Source organism: Geotrypetes seraphini, chromosome 1 (assembly GCF_902459505.1).
Source record: "Geotrypetes seraphini chromosome 1, aGeoSer1.1, whole genome shotgun sequence".
Lineage (NCBI taxonomy): Eukaryota > Metazoa > Chordata > Amphibia > Gymnophiona > Dermophiidae > Geotrypetes > Geotrypetes seraphini.
The window spans coordinates 312,961,374-312,979,924 of record NC_047084.1 but is presented as its reverse complement, the minus strand read 5'-3'; the positions used below and the strand labels follow the sequence as shown (position 1 = coordinate 312,979,924).

The following is an 18,551-nucleotide window of genomic DNA, read 5'->3' as shown; positions in this document are numbered from 1 at the left end:
ATTTCTAAATACTGAGTCCCTCCATCCAACATAGGGTTACTGGATTTCCCCGGATGTGTCCTTCTTTTTACCTTCCTCCCCTGTCATGTCAGTCTCAAGTAATATAAGTAGTCTCTCCCTCTCCTCCACATTTAATTATCATGTGGTGGAATTTTTATTTTTTTTTACTTTTGCTTTTAAATCTTTTTATTGACTATAAACCGTCTAGATAAATTTTGATGGATGGTATATCAAAGAAATAATAAACTTGGCAACTTTTCAAAACCCCGGCACTTTGTCCGGGTTTTGAAAAGCCTCTTCTCACTCACATTGGGCAGAAGGCAATCCGCTGCCCGCCCAAAGCAGGCATTGGGGGGGGAGGGGGGCGAAGCTAGGGCAGGACTGGGGGCGGGTCTAGGGTATCTGTATTTTACAGTCGTAAATGGCAACCCTAATCCAATACCAACTTTGGAACCCAGCATTTTCTTGAGTGCCTTGTGCTCTTTGATATGTTATTGCATACGATGAGGGCTTCTCCCTTTTCTTTAATATTTAGCAATAGCTTTCAGAGATTTTTGGAAGAAGGGATGAGGAGATAGGTTTGTCATGCTTCTATAAAATATTCACATACAGAAACAAAAAACATGCAGGGTTAATGGTGCTAACAAACATAAAACACAACTTAAGAGTTTAGCTCTTGAACGACTTTTGCACTCATGTACCATTCCTGATACAGCTTAGCAGGAGCATTAACTTTTTTTTATTTTAATGCTTACCCGAGGGCCCTGATCACCTTGATCTCCCTGCAAAAGGGAAAGATAGTCTTAGCACAGAAGCTGTACGCTTCCACTGATTTTCACATACTGTAATCTCACATCACACTACATTAGGATAACCTTGAGTGCAATTAAATGCTGCTTGGATCGCCTCTCATTTTCTTACAGAGAACACGTGAAAATTAACTGACCTTCTCGCCTTTTGGACCAGCTGAGCCCTGAAAGAGATAAAAAGGGAAAGAGTGGGATTTTATTCATTGAAACAAGGAGAAGGAAACATTAACATCTGACTGTATAATGCCTATTTTCCCCCCCCCCAAAAAAAAGAAACATTTAGCTGGTGTTTGGCTGCACGGTAACTGCCTAACACCAGCAGTCAGACCGGATATTCAATAATGGGTTGTATCTGGCAACCTGCTTTGAATATCTGGTTTCATTTTTGATCCTGGCAATTTAAGCAGTTCAGCCAATATTCAGCACTAAGGGCTCTTTTTACTAAGGTGCGCTAGCCTTTTTAGCGCACGCTATAATGCCGCGCGCGCTAGCCCCGCACTACAAGGAAAATACTAACTCAAGCTCTCTGGAGGCATTAGCATGTAGTGCACGCTAAATGCGCATTAAAACCGCTAGTGCACCTTAGTAAAAGGAGCCCTAAGGTCCAGATTCTCTATAAGGCACCAATATCGGCGGCCACCTAAAAAAAACGCAGCTGCCGATCATGTGCCAATCGCTCCTCTAGCAAAGATAAATACTGGAAATGTAGGGCCAGGGTTTTCATTTCTGGCGCCTTTCTTTGTTGTGAATTGCACCAACATAGGCCCTTCAAAATTAAGCAGCAAGGTTTTTCTGTAAAGCAAAATGATTTGATCATGTCTTGCCTCTTCTTATTTAGTTACATTGGCTTCCCATACATTACTGTATTTTTTTAAATGCTTATTAATGTATTAATGCTTACTTATTAGGCTTATTATTTAGATTTTCCCTCTTGTCTTTCAAAATAATCTTTTATACACATACCCCTCCCCCCCCGCACCATGTGTTCTCTATATTTTTTTTTTTATTATTGTTTACTAGGACATCTTGGCCGCCAAAACATCCAGACCGCCAGGATGTCTACCTTTATTCACCATTTTCGCCAATAGAAATGTCCAAGTTAAAAACATCCACATCAGCACCATATAGATATGGGAGGGGCTAGAATTCTAATGGACTGGTCACGTAGACATGCTAACAGAGCAGTGGGACACCTTACAGGGCACTGCTGCTAACTTCACATAAAGAGTACCAGATATACTTTCACCATATACCCCTTATAATTTATGCTACAGTCAACTCCACCTAAATGCACGTCGGTTAAGCGCATGCTTCAGTTATTCGCAGCCTACTACCATGGGCCCGTTTTTTTTACATTAAGGTAAATGGACATAAACTCTGGATAATTGCAATTATGATAAGCCCACAATCTGCTTATGCGCATTGATGTTATAGGTCCCACCTCTTTGCGTTCACGTTACGTTCACTCCGGTTAAAAGCAATCACGTTCTCACATTGATAAGCCAAGTGTTTCGGATCAGCAGTCTAGGCCTGGCCAGGTGTTTGAACTTTTGAAACTGCACCATGGCGTCTCGTGGAGAAACACCTTTGTCTTTGGCTGGTCAAAAGTCATTGTCTCTTGCTGAACGTGTCCACCACGCTGGACAAAATCATTGTCTTTGGCTGAACGTGTCGATATCTTAAAGAGACTTGACCAACGGGAGAGTAAGGTCTCTATTGCAAAACATTACAGCATTCATCCTAGCCAGATTTCTCAGATTCACGAAAAAAAGCAAGCCATATTGAAAGACTGGCAAAACAATATCAATTCTACCAGGAAACGGAAAAGAATTGGGAAGGCTGGAGACGTTGAACAGGTATTGCTGCGATGGTTTGCTAAAGCTAGAAGTCGTCAACTGCCAATCAGTGGGCCTCTTCTGATTGAGAAAGCAGCACAGCTATCCGAAGAACTGGGCATAGAAGACTTCACAGCAACAAACGGATAGCTAGAGAGGTGGAAAGTTCGTAATGACATAAAATTTAAGAAGCAACATGGCAAAAAACAAGACGCTGATGAGTTTGGTGCAGAAAGATGGGTCATGGAAGTGTTGCATCAGTCATTGGTGGATATGAACCATGCAACGTTTTCATTGCCAATGAGACGGGCCTGTACTGGAGTGCCATCCCTGATGGAACATTGGCTTTCAATTGCAGCAAAACCGTTGGCTTCAAGGTGCCAAAGGAACGATTGACATTGCTGCTCAGTTGCCTTATGGACGGTAGCGAAAAGCTCGAGCCACTGGTGATTGGGAAGAATCGAAATCCTCGGTTCTTCAAAATATTAAACGCCTGCCTGTTGAATATGAAAGCAACAAAAACGCACGGATGACAGCGACACTGTGGATTGAATGGTTGCAGAAGCTTGACAATCTGATGAGAAGGCATAGGAGACACATTGTAATACTATGTGATAACTGTGCAGCACACAGCAATGACATAGACTAACCAACATCAAACTTGTGTTTCTGCCACCAAACATGACCTCTTTGATCCAACTGATGGACCAGGGGATAATCACCAACTTCAAATGTCATTACAGGTCGCTCGTCCTAAGATTTGTGATGGCAGTGATTGATGAAAGCACGGAATCCAGCCCCCAAGCTGCTGAGTTTGTGAGAAAAATGATGGTGCTCGAATCTCTTCACATGGTACGGGAGGCATGGAGTTGAGTCTCATCATCAACGATTTCAAATTGCTATCGACGGGCGAGCTTCATTCATACATCTGATGAGACAACCGAAGCTGACACTTCATCCATTGAACTCCCAGTTGGACTCTCGCCACAAGAGTTTGAGCTGTATGTCGCCGTTGACAACGATATGCCCACATCATCTGATAACACTAATTCTGATATCTGTACATTCATAAAGGACATTGCAGACAACCAAGAGTCTGATGATGACGGGGATACTGCTGTGGTCGTCACAACTAATAAAACACCTGCAGAGATTGTTTCTTTCTGAGACGTGCTGAAGTCCCTGCACACGCTGCGTTGTTATCTGGAGATAAATTTATGTCAGGACTATGTCCAGTTTTACAGCATCAATAGTCAGATATACAGCCTGAATCCTGCAATCTGCATGCAGAAAACAATGACTGATTATTTCAGTAGAATCTTGGTTTAAAAAAAGGTTTACAGTGTATTGCATTAGATGGAACAGTGCTGATTCTAAAACTCAACCATGTAGAATTGTTTTACGTGTGTTTTTTTGCTGAATAAAAGTTTTATTGCATTTGACTATGGCATACTGTGATTTGACTAAAAAGTGGTACTCCGATTAATCACATACTCCGTTTAAGTGCATGTGGCGGTCCAGTCTGGAGGCCTTGCACTGTATACCCACCTGTCTACCACCCCAATGGCCCTTATAGCTGCAGGTGGCACCTATATTACAGTATATAGTAAGGTTTTGAAAGGCTCATAATTAACATCACAAATGTTGTGCCTTATGGGCCTGAGTCCTCCTCTCTATGGCTCACTAGCCCATCCACCAGGTTACTTAAGACACCTGTCGATGCTCTACTAGGCATTCCCAAACCAAATGCTGCTGTTTGTACTCTTTCATTCAGATTGTTGAGGGTTGGGAGGGAGTTAATGAGCAGTGAGGGAGTGTGTGTGTGTTGGGGGGTCATACCTGAATGTATCCAGTGGTCATCTGGTCAGTTTGGGTACCTTTTTGGTACTTAGACACTTCTAAAACAGGTCTAGCTCCAAACATCTAAATTCCATCCATCTTGGAAAAGGTTCAATTATTGCCGCAAGTTGTCCAAGTTAAGCCCACCCAAAACATGCCTATAGCACACCTCCCAACATGCCCTCTAGAACTTTGGACACACAATGAGAGAAATGTTACTCTAGACATCAAGGAAAACGTTTTGATTATAAGCACTTGGACAATTATGACATCCAAGTGCCGACTTAGGCATTTTTTTTTTTTTTTTTGATGTGTTAGTTTTTTGATTATGCTCCTAATTATCTACTACCTTCAAGTTTGTTGTCTGAGCAGAGGAAAGGTACTACTACATTTCATATTATTCAAAGAGATTAAAAAAACATTTTTTAAATGAGAAAAGAAAGGAAATTTAACAGCAAATCATTTTGAAGATGCAAAATGGATATGTGATTCGCCTTTGAAAATGACATTTCTGCTCATTTAAATAACCTAAATATGGAATTGCAGGCAAAAGCCATCTCAGATCAGAACTTCCTGGCAATGTGGCGGCCTTCCAAATCAAACCAACATTATTTCATTCACAGCTTTTAGATAACACTTGTCACTTTCTGTATTTTCAGAAAATATTTCAGCAATACAAGATAAATAGTTGGCAGTATGCCAGCCACATTCAAAAGTTTCAGCAGTCATTTGAGAAGTGATTTTTAGAAGCTGAAGAAGATAAAAAAAAATTGTTTAAAGCATTTCCAATCCTTTCTAAGCTTCATAAGAAGAATATACTAGTTAAGGTTTATAGTTTGAACTCACTGACCTGGAGAATGATTTTGCAATAGTTTACTTCCTTTCTTTTTGGAAGGAAACAATGTGTGTATTGGGAAGACAAACTGTTTGGGGTCAAACCAGAGATGTGGATTGCCTCAGGAATCAGCCCTTTCACCTCTTCCATCTATATATGACTTCATTAGCTAGAAACTGAAAGTTAATGTAGGCTTTTTTTTTTTTTTTTAGATAATATCTAGCTCAGTAGCCTATGTTCAATAAAATCAGAACTTGGTAGTTTAAGACGTGAATAAAGACCTTATTCAGGCCACAGGTGGTCACGAGGGTGACTGATGACTTCAGTGGTTTTCATCATAAAATGTATGGGAACTGAAGTAAAGATCTCAACATGTATATACTTTGGAAGAAAGGTAGGAGAGGGGAGATATGATAGAAACATTTAAATACTTCCGTTGCATAAATGCACAGGAAGCAAACCACTCTCAGTTGAAAGGAAGCTGTAGAATGAGGGGGCATAAGTTGAAGGTGAAAGAGGACAGACTCAGCATTAAGCTGAAGAAATACTTCTTCACAGAAAGGATGGTGAATTCATGGAATGGCGTCCTGGTGGAGGTGGTGGAGATGAAAGTGTATCTCAATTCAAGAAAGCTTGTTACATGTACCTAGAATCTCTAAGGGAAAAGAATAGATAGTAGATGGTATGGATGGGCAGTCTGAGTAGGCCATATGACCTTTATCTGCATTCATTTTTCTCTGTTTCTTTGTTTAAACTCTGGATGGAATAAGAGAATACAGTCCCTGTAGCTCTTCAAATTTCATAATTAATGAAGCTGTACAATGGTATCTTGGTTTACGAGCATAATTCGTTCCAGAAGCATGCTCGTAAACCAAAATACTCGTATATCAAAGCAAGTTTCCCCATAGGAAATAATGGAAACTCGCTTTGATACGTTTCCCCCCCCCCTCCGAGGCCAGCGGCGCTGCTCCCCCCCCAAGAACCGGCATTGCTCGGGGGGAGCTCATGAAGGCTCCCCCACGTGATCCGCCATCCCCCCGCTCGTTTCGCCCCCCTGTGATCCAGTGACCCCCCCGCAATCCAGTGACCCCCCCTCCCCCGCTCACATCACACCCCCTCCATGCTGCGATCCGGCGTCCCCCATGCATCCACCCACCTACCCGAAGGCCTTGAGCATGCGCAGATGCTCAAGGCCCAGTGCGAAGGAGGCAGATCTTCGGGCACCGGCATGTCCTGTGCGTTGGTGCCGGTGCCAAATGGGGGTAAGATATGTGATCGGGGGGGTGGGTGGATGCCTGGGGGATGCTGGATCGCGGCGGGGAGAGGATGTGACGTGAGCAGAGGGTGCCAGATCGCGGGGAGGCGCTCATAAATCGAGGCACACTCGGTTTCCGAGGCGCCGATTTTGCGAATGTTTTGCTCGACTTGCAAAACACTCGCAAACCGGTGCACTCGCAAACCGAGGTACCACTGTATATATATAAGTTGCTAGCCCTGCAGAATCTGTATCTATATGCTATTGGTTTTCTGGCAGGTCTGATAGTTCATGTCTCAGACCGAGACGATGAAGAAGAGATCCTTTGTCTGAAAACCAATTATCTCCAATGGGAATGACGGATGCAGCTCAGAAAATGTTTAAGTAATTATTCTGCTAACTAGGAATCCAGTTTCAGTGAATCTGAGCACTTGAAGACATTGCTCCCGGAATACCCTATTCTGCACATAAATTATAAAATGTTATGATTTGCCCACATCTTTTTCACAATCTAGGCATGAACATTTACACCAGTTTTATGGCCGGTATAAGTGTTCATGCCTATAATATACTGGACTAGTGTCCTTCTGTCAATGTCTTTTCAGTCTCAAAAAATCCTTCTCATTATCTTATGACTGAAAAGACATTGACAGAAGGACACTAGTCATATAACATATGTCAATGTAAAGAATACTGGCTGATACATTTACTTTTTATAATATACTGGAGACACATTTTCTATACAGAAAAGAAGGCACCTTTACAGGCTCCAAATATGCACTTTTTATACTGCATAGTGCATTCATCTCTCCCTATGATGGAAGTTCACAGCAGCCATTTCCTATTGGCGATCTACACGGGACAGGAGTGTAGGAAGATCGCTCCTGCCCCGAATGCCCGCTAGACCACAAGGTAAGGAGTAATCTGTGAAATGCTGAGGGCGGGAAGGTCCTAAACTATGCTTCTCCCCCCCCCCCAAAAAAAAAAAATCGTGGATAATCGAAACTGCAAACCCCAAAACCACGACTAGGGAGGGGGAAGTGTACTATAACTAGTTACTACCCAGTACTGGTGGAGACCCATCTCTAAAAGGAAATTGTGAGTAAAAGACCCTGCTTCTTGCAGAGCCTGTGTGGAGTGTTTCAGCTTGGTGAGAAAGATACAGTGGTCCCAGGCTGAGGAAAGAGGGTGGGACCCAGGAGTTGCCCACCACGGGTATTAAGGAATTTGCAAGAAGAGCGTTTCTGAAGTGACTATGCCATAACCAGATGTAAATAGTTTAAGCATGTTGACTTTGCAATCAAGTTCAAGTAAAAGTTTCAGTTATAAATTGCACCTCGACGAATATTGTTGTGGCATAATTATCATATAAAGATTCAGGCTAGATCAATTAACTGATAGTGTGGCAGAACTGAGGTATCTGGACTCTCCAAGATTTAATAAAGAACTCTCAATGGATGTCCTTTGAGGAATTACAAACTTGTTATAACTTGCTGCTCCATCAGCAATATCGTTGGATGCAATTGAAACACTGCTTGAATGCTCTTTTTCCTTATGTAGGGCAATTAAAGAATATCCCAGAACTACTTTCTTACATTTCATTAATCAATACTAATAAAAACAGAGTTGCCTCCAGATGGTATGACTTTATGAGAAGGTCTTCAACTTCTTCATTAACGATCATGATGAACGCTTGGCATGGAGATTTGGGATTTTCGCCTGAGGAAGAGACGTGGCAAGAAGTTTGGAAAAATATGTTTAGATCTTCTTGCTCTGCTGGCGTTCTTCAATCTCTGTTCTTCCTTATGCATAGAGCACACTGGACTCCAATTAAGGTAGCTAAGATTTCAAATGGACTCTCTACCATGTGTTGGTCTTGTAACTCACAGGAAGGCACACTAACTCATACGATCTATGACAGTTCACAGACCTATCAGTCCATTGGAGCAAAGTCTGGGAAACCATTTCTACAATCTTGAGTATACAAGAACCCTTAAGTTTGCGCATTTTCATACTGGGTCATCACGGCCTACTGCACACGCTGCCTGATCATAATGCAAGGCTGCTTAATGTCTTGCTATTTTTGGCCCTTAAAAATATCTTATATTGTTGGAAAGTCCTATCTAAGGTGAATTATATTAATTGGTGGAATACGTTATGCCTTACAGTAAAATATGAAAGTGTCATAGCGGAAAGGCACAAGTCTATGAGGCTCATTTACCAAAATCTGGAGTCAACTCATATTGCAATACAGACTGATGGCATTCAGTTATTGTGCTAGGATATAGATATCTACAACAGAACTTATGCATTATATCATGGCTTGCTATCCATATTTATACGGGGGTATAATAACTCCGGTGTTCCTCTGTGCTGTGGATATTGTATATGGTTATGGCTGCAGGTTATGCTGACACTCTCTTTTTGGATAGGCAGGGGACAGCTTGTTGTATTGCATAGATAATATTTTATGATTCTTTGCTTTGTACAACTTGTCAGTATCTTGCCTTGTTAACATTTATATTTGCATTACATTTGTATTTTATTAAAATCAATAAAAATCTTTGAACTGGATAAATTGCACCTTGGACTTAACTGTTTCATTGGACAAGAGAATAATGTGAGGACTAAGTAGCGCGACTGAACCCTGGGACTGTGATCCTCCGGCCTACCAGATTTTATCCAGCCAGTGGCGTAGTAAGGGGGGTGCAGCCCACCCTGGGCGCGGTCTTCCTTGGGGTGCTGGCTTCCCTCCTCCTCTCCATCCCTCCTTTCCACTCCTCCCCCTGCCATGCAGGTGCACCCACACCTCTTCCCTGTACTTTTTTTTTAACTTCGGCATGAGCAGCAAGGAACTTGCTGCCAGCATCGGCTTTGGCGCTTTCTCTGACATCACTTGATATATATTTTTTATATATTTTTAATAATATACACCGCTTAGTCATTTTATAAGCGGTATATCAAAAAAAAAATGTAATGACTTTTTATTGAAAGTTTATTGAGCCTGTTAGGTTACATAAGTTAGATAGTTCTAAATCTAAAAGATGCTGGCATTGTCATTTAGACATTGGGACACTGGATCATCTGTTGTTCTATTGTCCTTTGATACTTAGCTTTTGGAGGTCAATATGGGGTAGAATTAGTAACATTTTGGAATCATCAATTTCTTTAATGTATGAGGCAGTCATTTGTGGTACAATATTACATTTCAAGCCCCCAATGGATCAATATAAAGGTTGTCTTTTCCTTATAATGACTGGGATAGCCATCCAGATGATCACTTGAAATTGGAAGAACTGTGATCGTTTAAATTTTTCGTTCTGGTGGGCAAGTCTTTGCTCTAGTTCAGTGGTCTCAAACACACGGCCCACGGGCTGCATGCGGCCCCCCCAGGGACTCTTTTGCGGCCTGCGATCTGTCCTCTCCACTTCACAAGTTTTCCGATTGTGGAGAGGACAATCGCGTACAGACCGCGACTGCTGTAATTGGACTTGCAGAAGTCTCTCTGGAGGGAATGTCGGCAAATGGTTCGCGACTCGCTTAAAGCAGGGGTCCCCAATCTGCTTCCCTTCCCGTCTCACTGCCCTCCCCCAAGCCACCGTAATTGGGGAACAGGCCAGCGCCGAGGTCTTAGCTCTCCCTACTTATCTTCCCCAGGTCGGAGCCAACCAATTCTCGCCACCCAATGTCAATTCTAACGTCGGGGAGGAAGTTCCAGGCCAGCCAATTCCTCTCCGACGTTAGAATTGACGTCAGGTGGTGAGAATTGGTCGGCCCCGCGCTGGGGAAGATAAGCAGGGAGAGCTAAGACCTCGGCGCTGGCCTGTTCCCGGATTGTGGCAGTGGTGGCCTGTTCCCCAATGGTGGTGGCTAGGGGGAGGGCAAGGAAAAATAAAGAAAGAAAGGGGGTACAAAGAGACAGAAAGAAAGAAGGGAGATGGGACACAGACAGAAAGGGGCATGGAGAGAGAAAGACAGAAAGAAAGGGCGTGCATGGAGAAATAAAAAAAGAAAGAAAGGGGGCACAGAGAGAGAGAGAAAGATAGACATATAGAAAGAAAGGGGGCATGGAGAAAGAGAGAAAGAAAGAAGGGGGCAGGGTGAAAGAAATAAAAAGTTGGGGGAGGGAAGGAGACAGATGCCAGACCAGGGGAAAGGAAGGAAGGAGGGAGGGAGAGAAAGAAAGAAAGAGATGTCAGACCATGGAAATAGGGATGGAAGAAGAGAGAGATAGAAAGGAAGGTAAGACATGGAAACGTAGATTTTGAAAAGAAAACTGAAAAATTTAATATTAAGTTAATGCCAAAGATGGATGCAAGGCAGAAAGTGAAGACGGAGAGAAAAACAGTCAAAGGACAAGAAGGCCCTGGAAACATAGTTAAAATAAAGAAAAATAAAGTCACCAGCCAACAAAGGTAAGGAAAATGATTTTATTTTCAATATAGTGATTGAAATGTGTCAGTTTTGAGAAAGGAAAAATATTAAACTTTAAATGTGAGGGCAGCAGACAAAATAGCTAATGACAATTTTGCATATGGTAAAACTCTTTATAATTTATAAATCTTTCCTTTAACTGTTAAAGGAAAGATTTATAAACTATAAAGAGTTTTACCTCATGCAAAGTTGTCATTTCTTTAATAAGACATTAACTATTTTTTCTGCGGCCCTCCAAGTACCTACAAGTACAAAATGTGGCCCCACTAAGGGTTTGAGTTTGAGACCACTGCTCTAGTTATAGACTTGAAGGAATAAATGCTGAGAATTTGGAGCATGGTAATATATATAAATTGATATGAGGCCCATTGGCATTTTATGTTACCTCATTATAATTAATAATAAATGAGTGTTGACTATGAGTCAGTTTTTGTTTATTGTGGTACATATCCAGGGAAGGTTGTGAGGGGGTTATTTATGTCATAAATTGATTTTTGAATATTCACACTTGGGGTGGGAAGATATCATTATTTAGAAAAGGGTAAGTTTTTTATGATAATATATGTTTTTGTGTTTTATTGAATAACTAGCTGATGCCCCGGCGTTGCACGGGTATTTAATTATAGCAATAACACTGTAAATGGATTCAAATAAAGATACTTTATAGTGGTGAATGAAATTATTTTTTTACAGCTTTATAAAAAGTGCAATATTCAAATTATAATGTGAAATATTTGACAAAATGAATACAATACAACTAACGCAAAACGTGATTATAAACAACATTTTTAGTTTCACCTCCAGGAGCAAGAACATATAAATTCTTGGGTGAACCCACCCTTGAGCAAGCAACATAGAGTTGTGGGCCGCGAGACCCCCAGAACATATCACCCCAGGTAGTGAGGGATCTGCATACCAAGTTTCGTTCAAATCGGTCAAGCCGTTTTTGAATTACGGTGAGAATGGCAGCTGTTTACATTTTTTCCATTGACATGAATGGGTGAAATATGATTTTCTGTTTGTTGCTCCGCCCACGTGTGCAGGTGGGCCGCGAGACCCCCAGAACATATAACCCCAGGTAGTGAGGGATCTGCATACCAAGTTTCGTTCAAATCGGTCAAGCCGTTTTTGAATTACTGTGAGAATGGCAGCTTTTTACATTTTTTCCATTGACATGAATGGGTGTAATCTGATTTTATGTTTGTAGCTCCGCCCACATGTGCAGGCGGGCCGCAAGACCCCCAGAACATATCACCCCAGGTAGTGAGGGATCTGCATACCAAGTTTCGTTCAAATCGGTCAAGCCGTTTTTGAATTACGGTGAGAATGGCAGCTGTTTACATTTTTTCCATTGACATGAATGGGTGAAATATGATTTTCTGTTTGTTGCTCCGCCCACGTGTGCAGGTGGGCTGCGAGACCCCCAGAACATATAACCCCAGGTAGTGAGGGATCTGCATACCAAGTTTCGTTCAAATCGGTCAAGCTGTTTTTGAATTACTGTGAGAATGGCAGCTTTTTACATTTTTTTCCATTGACATGAATGGGTGAAATCTGATTTTCTGTTTGTAACTCCGCCCACGTGTGCAGGTGGGCCGCAAGACCCCCAGAACATATCACCCCAGGTAGTGAGGGATCTGCATACCAAGTTTCGTTAAAATCGGTCAAGCCGTTTTTGCATGATCGCGGCACATACACACACACACACACACACATACATACACACATGCATACCTCCGATTTTATATATATAGATTATTGGGTGGGGGAAAATGGTTGATTATGAACATGTGAAAGTTGAATGTGCTTTTATTGTATCATTATACATTGCATTTGTTGTATTGCACTGCTGAAGGTTTGAAAATCAATAAAGAAATTAAAAAAAAAAAGGTTTATTGAGGGGTGGAGTGGTGGTGCTGAGGCTCTGAAGATAAGATTTAAAGCTGGGTATAAATACCTATTGGAATGCACTTAAAGACATTTATTTGAAATTACAGATTACTTATGACACTAACAAACCCAAATTTCTAATCTCAGTTTATATTCAAGTCAACCTTTTTTCCTCCTTTTTGGAGGGAAAAGATTATATCAGTTTATATTTGAGTATACATACGGTAGGTAGAGATAGAGAGAACAAAGGGGGCAGAGGCTGGAAAGAGGCTGAGAAGAAAGAAGCAAGGAGTTTAGGTCTGCACGGGAACGGGGATCGCAAGAATCCCAAAGGGATCCCCCAGGTCGACGGGACTCCCACGGGAACAGGCGGGGATGGAGGGGATTCCTTGCGGGGACAGCAGGGACGGAAGGATTCTTTGTGGGGACAGAGGGATTCCTCATGGGGACAGGTGGGGACGGGTGGGATTTTGACAGGGACGGGTGGGGACGGGTGGGATTTCCGTCCCAGCGCAACTCTCTAACAAGGAGGGGAAGGGGCTGGAGAAAACAAAGGGGAAATAGGACTGTCAAAGAAAGAGAAAAGTGTGAAGAAGAAAGCTAAAGCAAAAAGTTGCTGTGAAGGACAAAAAAAGGAGCAAAGCAATTTGGGACAAATGGGAGACAGCACTTCTGCAGGAATGCATACCTGATTTTCCTCCTGCACCACCCCTCCTCCAAACTTCTATCCAGAAATGTCACTGTTCAAATGCTATAAGAGCAATATTTTTACTAGAACGTGGAATTCTGTGCAGAAGTATTGTATAGTTCATACCATTTGGTAAAAAGCAAGGTCCCATGAATTCATAATTAAGTACAACATAATATAATTCCTAACAAGGCATACTGAAGCCAAAAGAAAAGGTATTTATGGCACCTGATAATTTAGAACAAAGGCAGGTTAATCATTTATGTGGGGGAGTTTTCAGTCACTTCTGTTCCTTCACACAGACACAAACTGAGCAGTTATATTTAGGGCTCCTTTTACGAAGGCGCATTAGGGCCTTAACACGCGGAATAGCGTGCGCTAGCCGCTACCGCCTTCTCTTGAGCAGGCGGTAGTTTTTCGGCTAGCGCGCGCTAATACGGTGCATGCGCTAAAAATGCTAGCGCACCTTCGGAAAAGGAGTCCTTAGTGTTCTCTAGGTTAAAGTCAGCTGCGTTTCTGCTCCTTGTAGTTTTGAATAAAAGCAGACTTCTGTCTTTTGTTCATACCATTACCAGACGTCAGTGTGCAATAACAGGCTGAACTCATAGGAGACAACGTGAAGAGTATTTCATGGTACATCAACCAACAGCTACAGCTGGCTCAAAGAAACTTCCACTTGACATTTTCATCAGCAAGTGAATTCAATGCAAGTTTCATTAAAGCCTGCATCATTCTTTTTATCGAATGACAAAATTCAAAAAGGCGTGAGATAAAACAAAGGTTCCCTATTTGGCATGAAGTACAGAGCATTTCCACTCATAGTAAAACATAAAATAACTTTCATACTTTAAAGGGAAAAAAAGAGGCAGAAGATGAGGGTAGACTGCACCGGGCATCAGTTACAACCTTAGACATAGGAAGTAACTTGCATGGAGTCACAGACGACAGACTGGATAAAGCCATGCTGTTCTTTATTTTCCATCATTTACTATGTTACTATGAAGGTAATTCTGTAACTTGGCAGTAGAAAATTTTTCCCCATACCCTCGGGAACTCATTTTTCCGTCCTGAGTTCTTTTCCTGTCCCTGCCCCATCCCTGCAAGCTCATCTGCACAAGACTCAAACACTTTTAAAATCATAAGTGTTCGAGGCTTCTGCAGTTAAGACAGAGTTTACAGGAATGGGACAGGGACAGTGACAAAACTTGTGGGGATGGGACAGGGAAATTGAGTTCTTATAGGGAGGAGGAAAAATTTGTCCCGTCATTCTCTACTTGGCACCTCAAATTAGGCATCACAATGGGACACGAGCGTTAATTCTATAATGATACTTAGGCGCACCTAAGACATCATAGAATATTAGTGTAAACCCATTTTGGTGACCCAACAGTTAAGTGCGATCACTTCTGCCAAGTCAATGGTTGGTCTAGGTCAGGGATAGGCAATTCTGGTCCTCGAGAGCCGGAGCCAGGTCAGGTTTTTAGGATATCCACAATGATTTGCATGCACTGCCTCCTTGAGATGCAAATCTATCTCATGTATATTCATTGTGGATATCCTGAAAACCTGACCTGGCTCCGGCTCTCGAGGACTGGAATTCCCTACCCCTGGTCTAGGGAGGTGTAGTTAGGTACACCATGCAAAGTGTATAACTGATAGTTTTCTATATGCTATCTTCCCAAAATAAATAAACCACCAAACTCCATAAAGTACACAGTAGGTAAAACCAAGGGAGATGACCAAAATGAACAGGCAAAAAAAAAAGTAAGCAATTCTCAAAAGTCAATACCCTTAATTAAAATAATCATTCAGTACATAGGGACTTGACATAGGTCATATTTTGGCACTACAACCTGCATCAAAAGTCCATAAATCTGAAAGCAATGTAATAAGTGAAAAGTGAACAAAGCTCTGTGATAGGTGGAATTTATATCATTTGACCAAAGGTGGAACGGAACAGCAGAAGCACCACCACTGGATCCATATTGCATGACACTCTGTAGCCACCAGAGGGCCACTAGTTTATACAGGAGGCAGGCCTCGTCTCTCTCCAGCTCCAAAGACAATCAGGAACAGTAGACCAGTTTCTCATTTTCTGCTCCCTTCCAGGTTTAAGGAACAGGGGATTGATCTTAGAAACATGAAGGCAGATAAAGGACAAACGGCCCACTATCTCCTACTCTCTCTAAGAGATCCCACTTGCCTGTCTCTTGCTTTCTTGAATTCAGACATAGTCTTTGTCTCCACCACCTCCTCCGGGAGACTATTTCATGTATCTATCGCCCTTTCTGTAAAAAAGTATTTCCTTAGATTACTCCTAAGCCTATCACCACTTAACTTCATCCTATGCCCTCTCATTGCAGAGTTTCTTTTCAAATGAAAGTGACTCGCCTCATGCATATTTATGCCACTTGGTCTTTTCCTCAACACCTCCAATGATTTTTGTCTGCAAAGAGGGACAACAAAATGAACAGCAGTTGCATAGTGGGCCCTGATCTCCTCCATGGCCAACTAAGGGCTTTGAACCATGCAGGCGTAGTGTATTGTGAGGTTTAAAGCAGTAGTAGGGGCCATGGGCAATACAGCAGGAAGGTACAGCCCAAAATACTGCTTTCCTTCTTCAGTATGGTTCAATAATTAGGCTGTCCTCCTTTGTATCAAATAAATGAATGAGATAGCAGGTGATATATGGAGATTTGGCTTAGCCAGCCTGATTGCAAGTGCCCATGTAGCAGAGCAAAAGTAGGAGTTCTCAAAATTAAGGGGGGGTCCTGTTATTAAGAAGCGCTAACTGATTTAGCGCACGTTAAATGCTAAGGCATCCATTATATCCTATGGGCATCTTAGCATTTAGCGCACGCTAAATCAGTTAGCGCATCTTAGGGGTCCTTTTACAAAGCCGCGCTAGCTCTTTTTTCGCATGCACTGGATTAGCGTGCGCTATAGTGCACGCTAGCCGGAAATCTACCGCCTGCTCAAAAGGAGGCAGTAGCGGCTAGCGCGTGTGGCAATTTAGCACTTTGCACTTTAGCACTTTAGCGCGTGGCTTTGTAAAAGGAGCCCTTAATAAAAGGACCCCAAAGTCTCTTATAAAGTATCATAAATCCAGACTGCTGTTGGTTTCTTGTTGATGGCACACAAGTTATGGAATATTTTTTCTTGCAAATTTAGGGGTCTTATACTAAGGAGCGCTAAATATTAAAGCGTGCTAAATGCTAACACGTCCATAAAATATAAAGGGCACATTAGCATTTAGCGCATCTTAGTAAAAGATCCCCTTAATACAGTAAATGGTACGCGTGATTTGTCAAATATAAGCACAATTTTTTTGCTTTTATATGGATGAAGAATTTCAAACTATTAAGGCATAATTTCTTGCTTCAAACAATCTACAATACTGTTTTGGGACATATGGGGCATAAGGACAGACTTTTTACATGTGCCTAATGTTAGAGCAACGATTGCTAATGCTACCAAGTAATTAAATTCCATCAACTTAATAGCTGTTCATCTATATCCATTAAAAATAGGGTTTTATTCACCTGAATAAACAGAACACAGTTTATTAAATGAGGATCTTTCAAGCTTAAAGTTCAACATGATCCTGCCCAGTGAAACAGTCTACCTCACTAAATGATTTTTTTAGGCTTATGCAAATTATGAGCACTTCTACCGATGGCATACAAATCAGGAGGACTCCATGCCCCACTGACACAAGCTTTTATTTTGCCCAACCAGCAGCAGAGCTGTTAGTGATGTCAGAAAATCCTCCAACTTTCACAAAGAGGCAAACATGCCAACGGTTCTTACTTTTGGAGGAATTCTGCACAACTAAGCAATGCAGAATTTATTCAGAATTGTACAGTCACGCATAATTCCCCCTTTCCCATGCAGAATGACAGACGGTGTCAGCTATTGGGTCGTGGCACTTGCAATGATTCACACACACTGCCTGCTGCTAATCTGGAAGTCTCTCTGTGGCAGAGGAGAGGCTTCCAGATTAGCAACAGGCAGCATGTGTGAATTTCTGCTGATACTGTAATCCAATGAAGCAAGCCTTACTAGGGAGAGTATGGGGGAGGGGAGGAAGGAAGGTTGTTAGCACAGGAGGAGGGGTGAGAAGAAGGAAAATTGGCACAGGGAAAGGGGTGATAGGAAGGAAGGTTGTTGGCAGGGGGGGGGGGAGGGAAGGGTGAGAGGAAGGAAAGAAGTAGGCACAGGGGGAGGGGAGAGAGACCTGCATGGTGAGGGGAGAGGATGAAATGTTGTACATGATAATAGAGGGGAGGAAGGGATAGATGGTGCATGGAGGGGGATAGAGAGGGTTGACCCAGGGTACAAGTCAAGGGGAGCAAGAGATGGTAAACAGTAGGAAAGAAACAGAAATGTAGGATATGGCAGTGGGAGGAAGGGAGAGAATGTTGCATGGAGGAGGGACACAAGGTAGGGAGAGAGAGATGTTGGATATGGGGATGGATGGGAAAGAGGGAGAGAGAGATACACAGGAGGTAGAGGGAGAGATGGAGGGAGATGTTGGATCCAGGAGCAGAGTGGAGTGATGGAGAGATGCCCGACAATGGGAGTGAGGGAAGAGAGTGGAAGAAATGCTGGACCATGAGGGAAAGTACAGGGGGAGAAGAGAAGAGAGAGGGAGATGTCAAGCTATGAGGGTGGAGATGGAAGGAAGATGAAAAGGAATGGAGGGCTGAGGAAGGAATGGGATGGGGAACAGGAGAAAAGATGGAAATTTGATAGCTTAAAAGTGAAAAAGAGGCAGAAAAGAGCTAAAAAAGGAATGATCAATATATCAGAAGCAGGTGTAATGAGGGAATAGATGGGAGAGAAAAGAAAAGATAAATAGATAGCAGTTGCTTGAAGGAGAATTAGCAGGCAACAGGAAAGAAGAAAAGAGAAGGTGGAACCAACATGAAGGAAAAATAAAAACATCCAGATAACAAAGGTAGAA

General features: G+C 42.2%; 1 protein-coding gene across 1 annotated transcript in view; it reads right to left on the bottom strand.

Moving 5' to 3' along the window:
* The window catches only part of COL25A1 (collagen type XXV alpha 1 chain), a 405,886-nt gene that overhangs the window by 249,782 nt on the left and 137,553 nt on the right, over positions 1–18,551 (bottom strand). The window contains exons 7-9 of the mRNA XM_033960097.1: positions 5,087–5,233; positions 947–973; positions 756–782 (exon numbers count right to left, since the gene is read on the bottom strand). Coding sequence (XP_033815988.1) covers positions 756–782; positions 947–973; positions 5,087–5,233 — 201 coding nt within the window. The remainder of the gene's footprint in view (positions 1–755; positions 783–946; positions 974–5,086; positions 5,234–18,551) is intronic.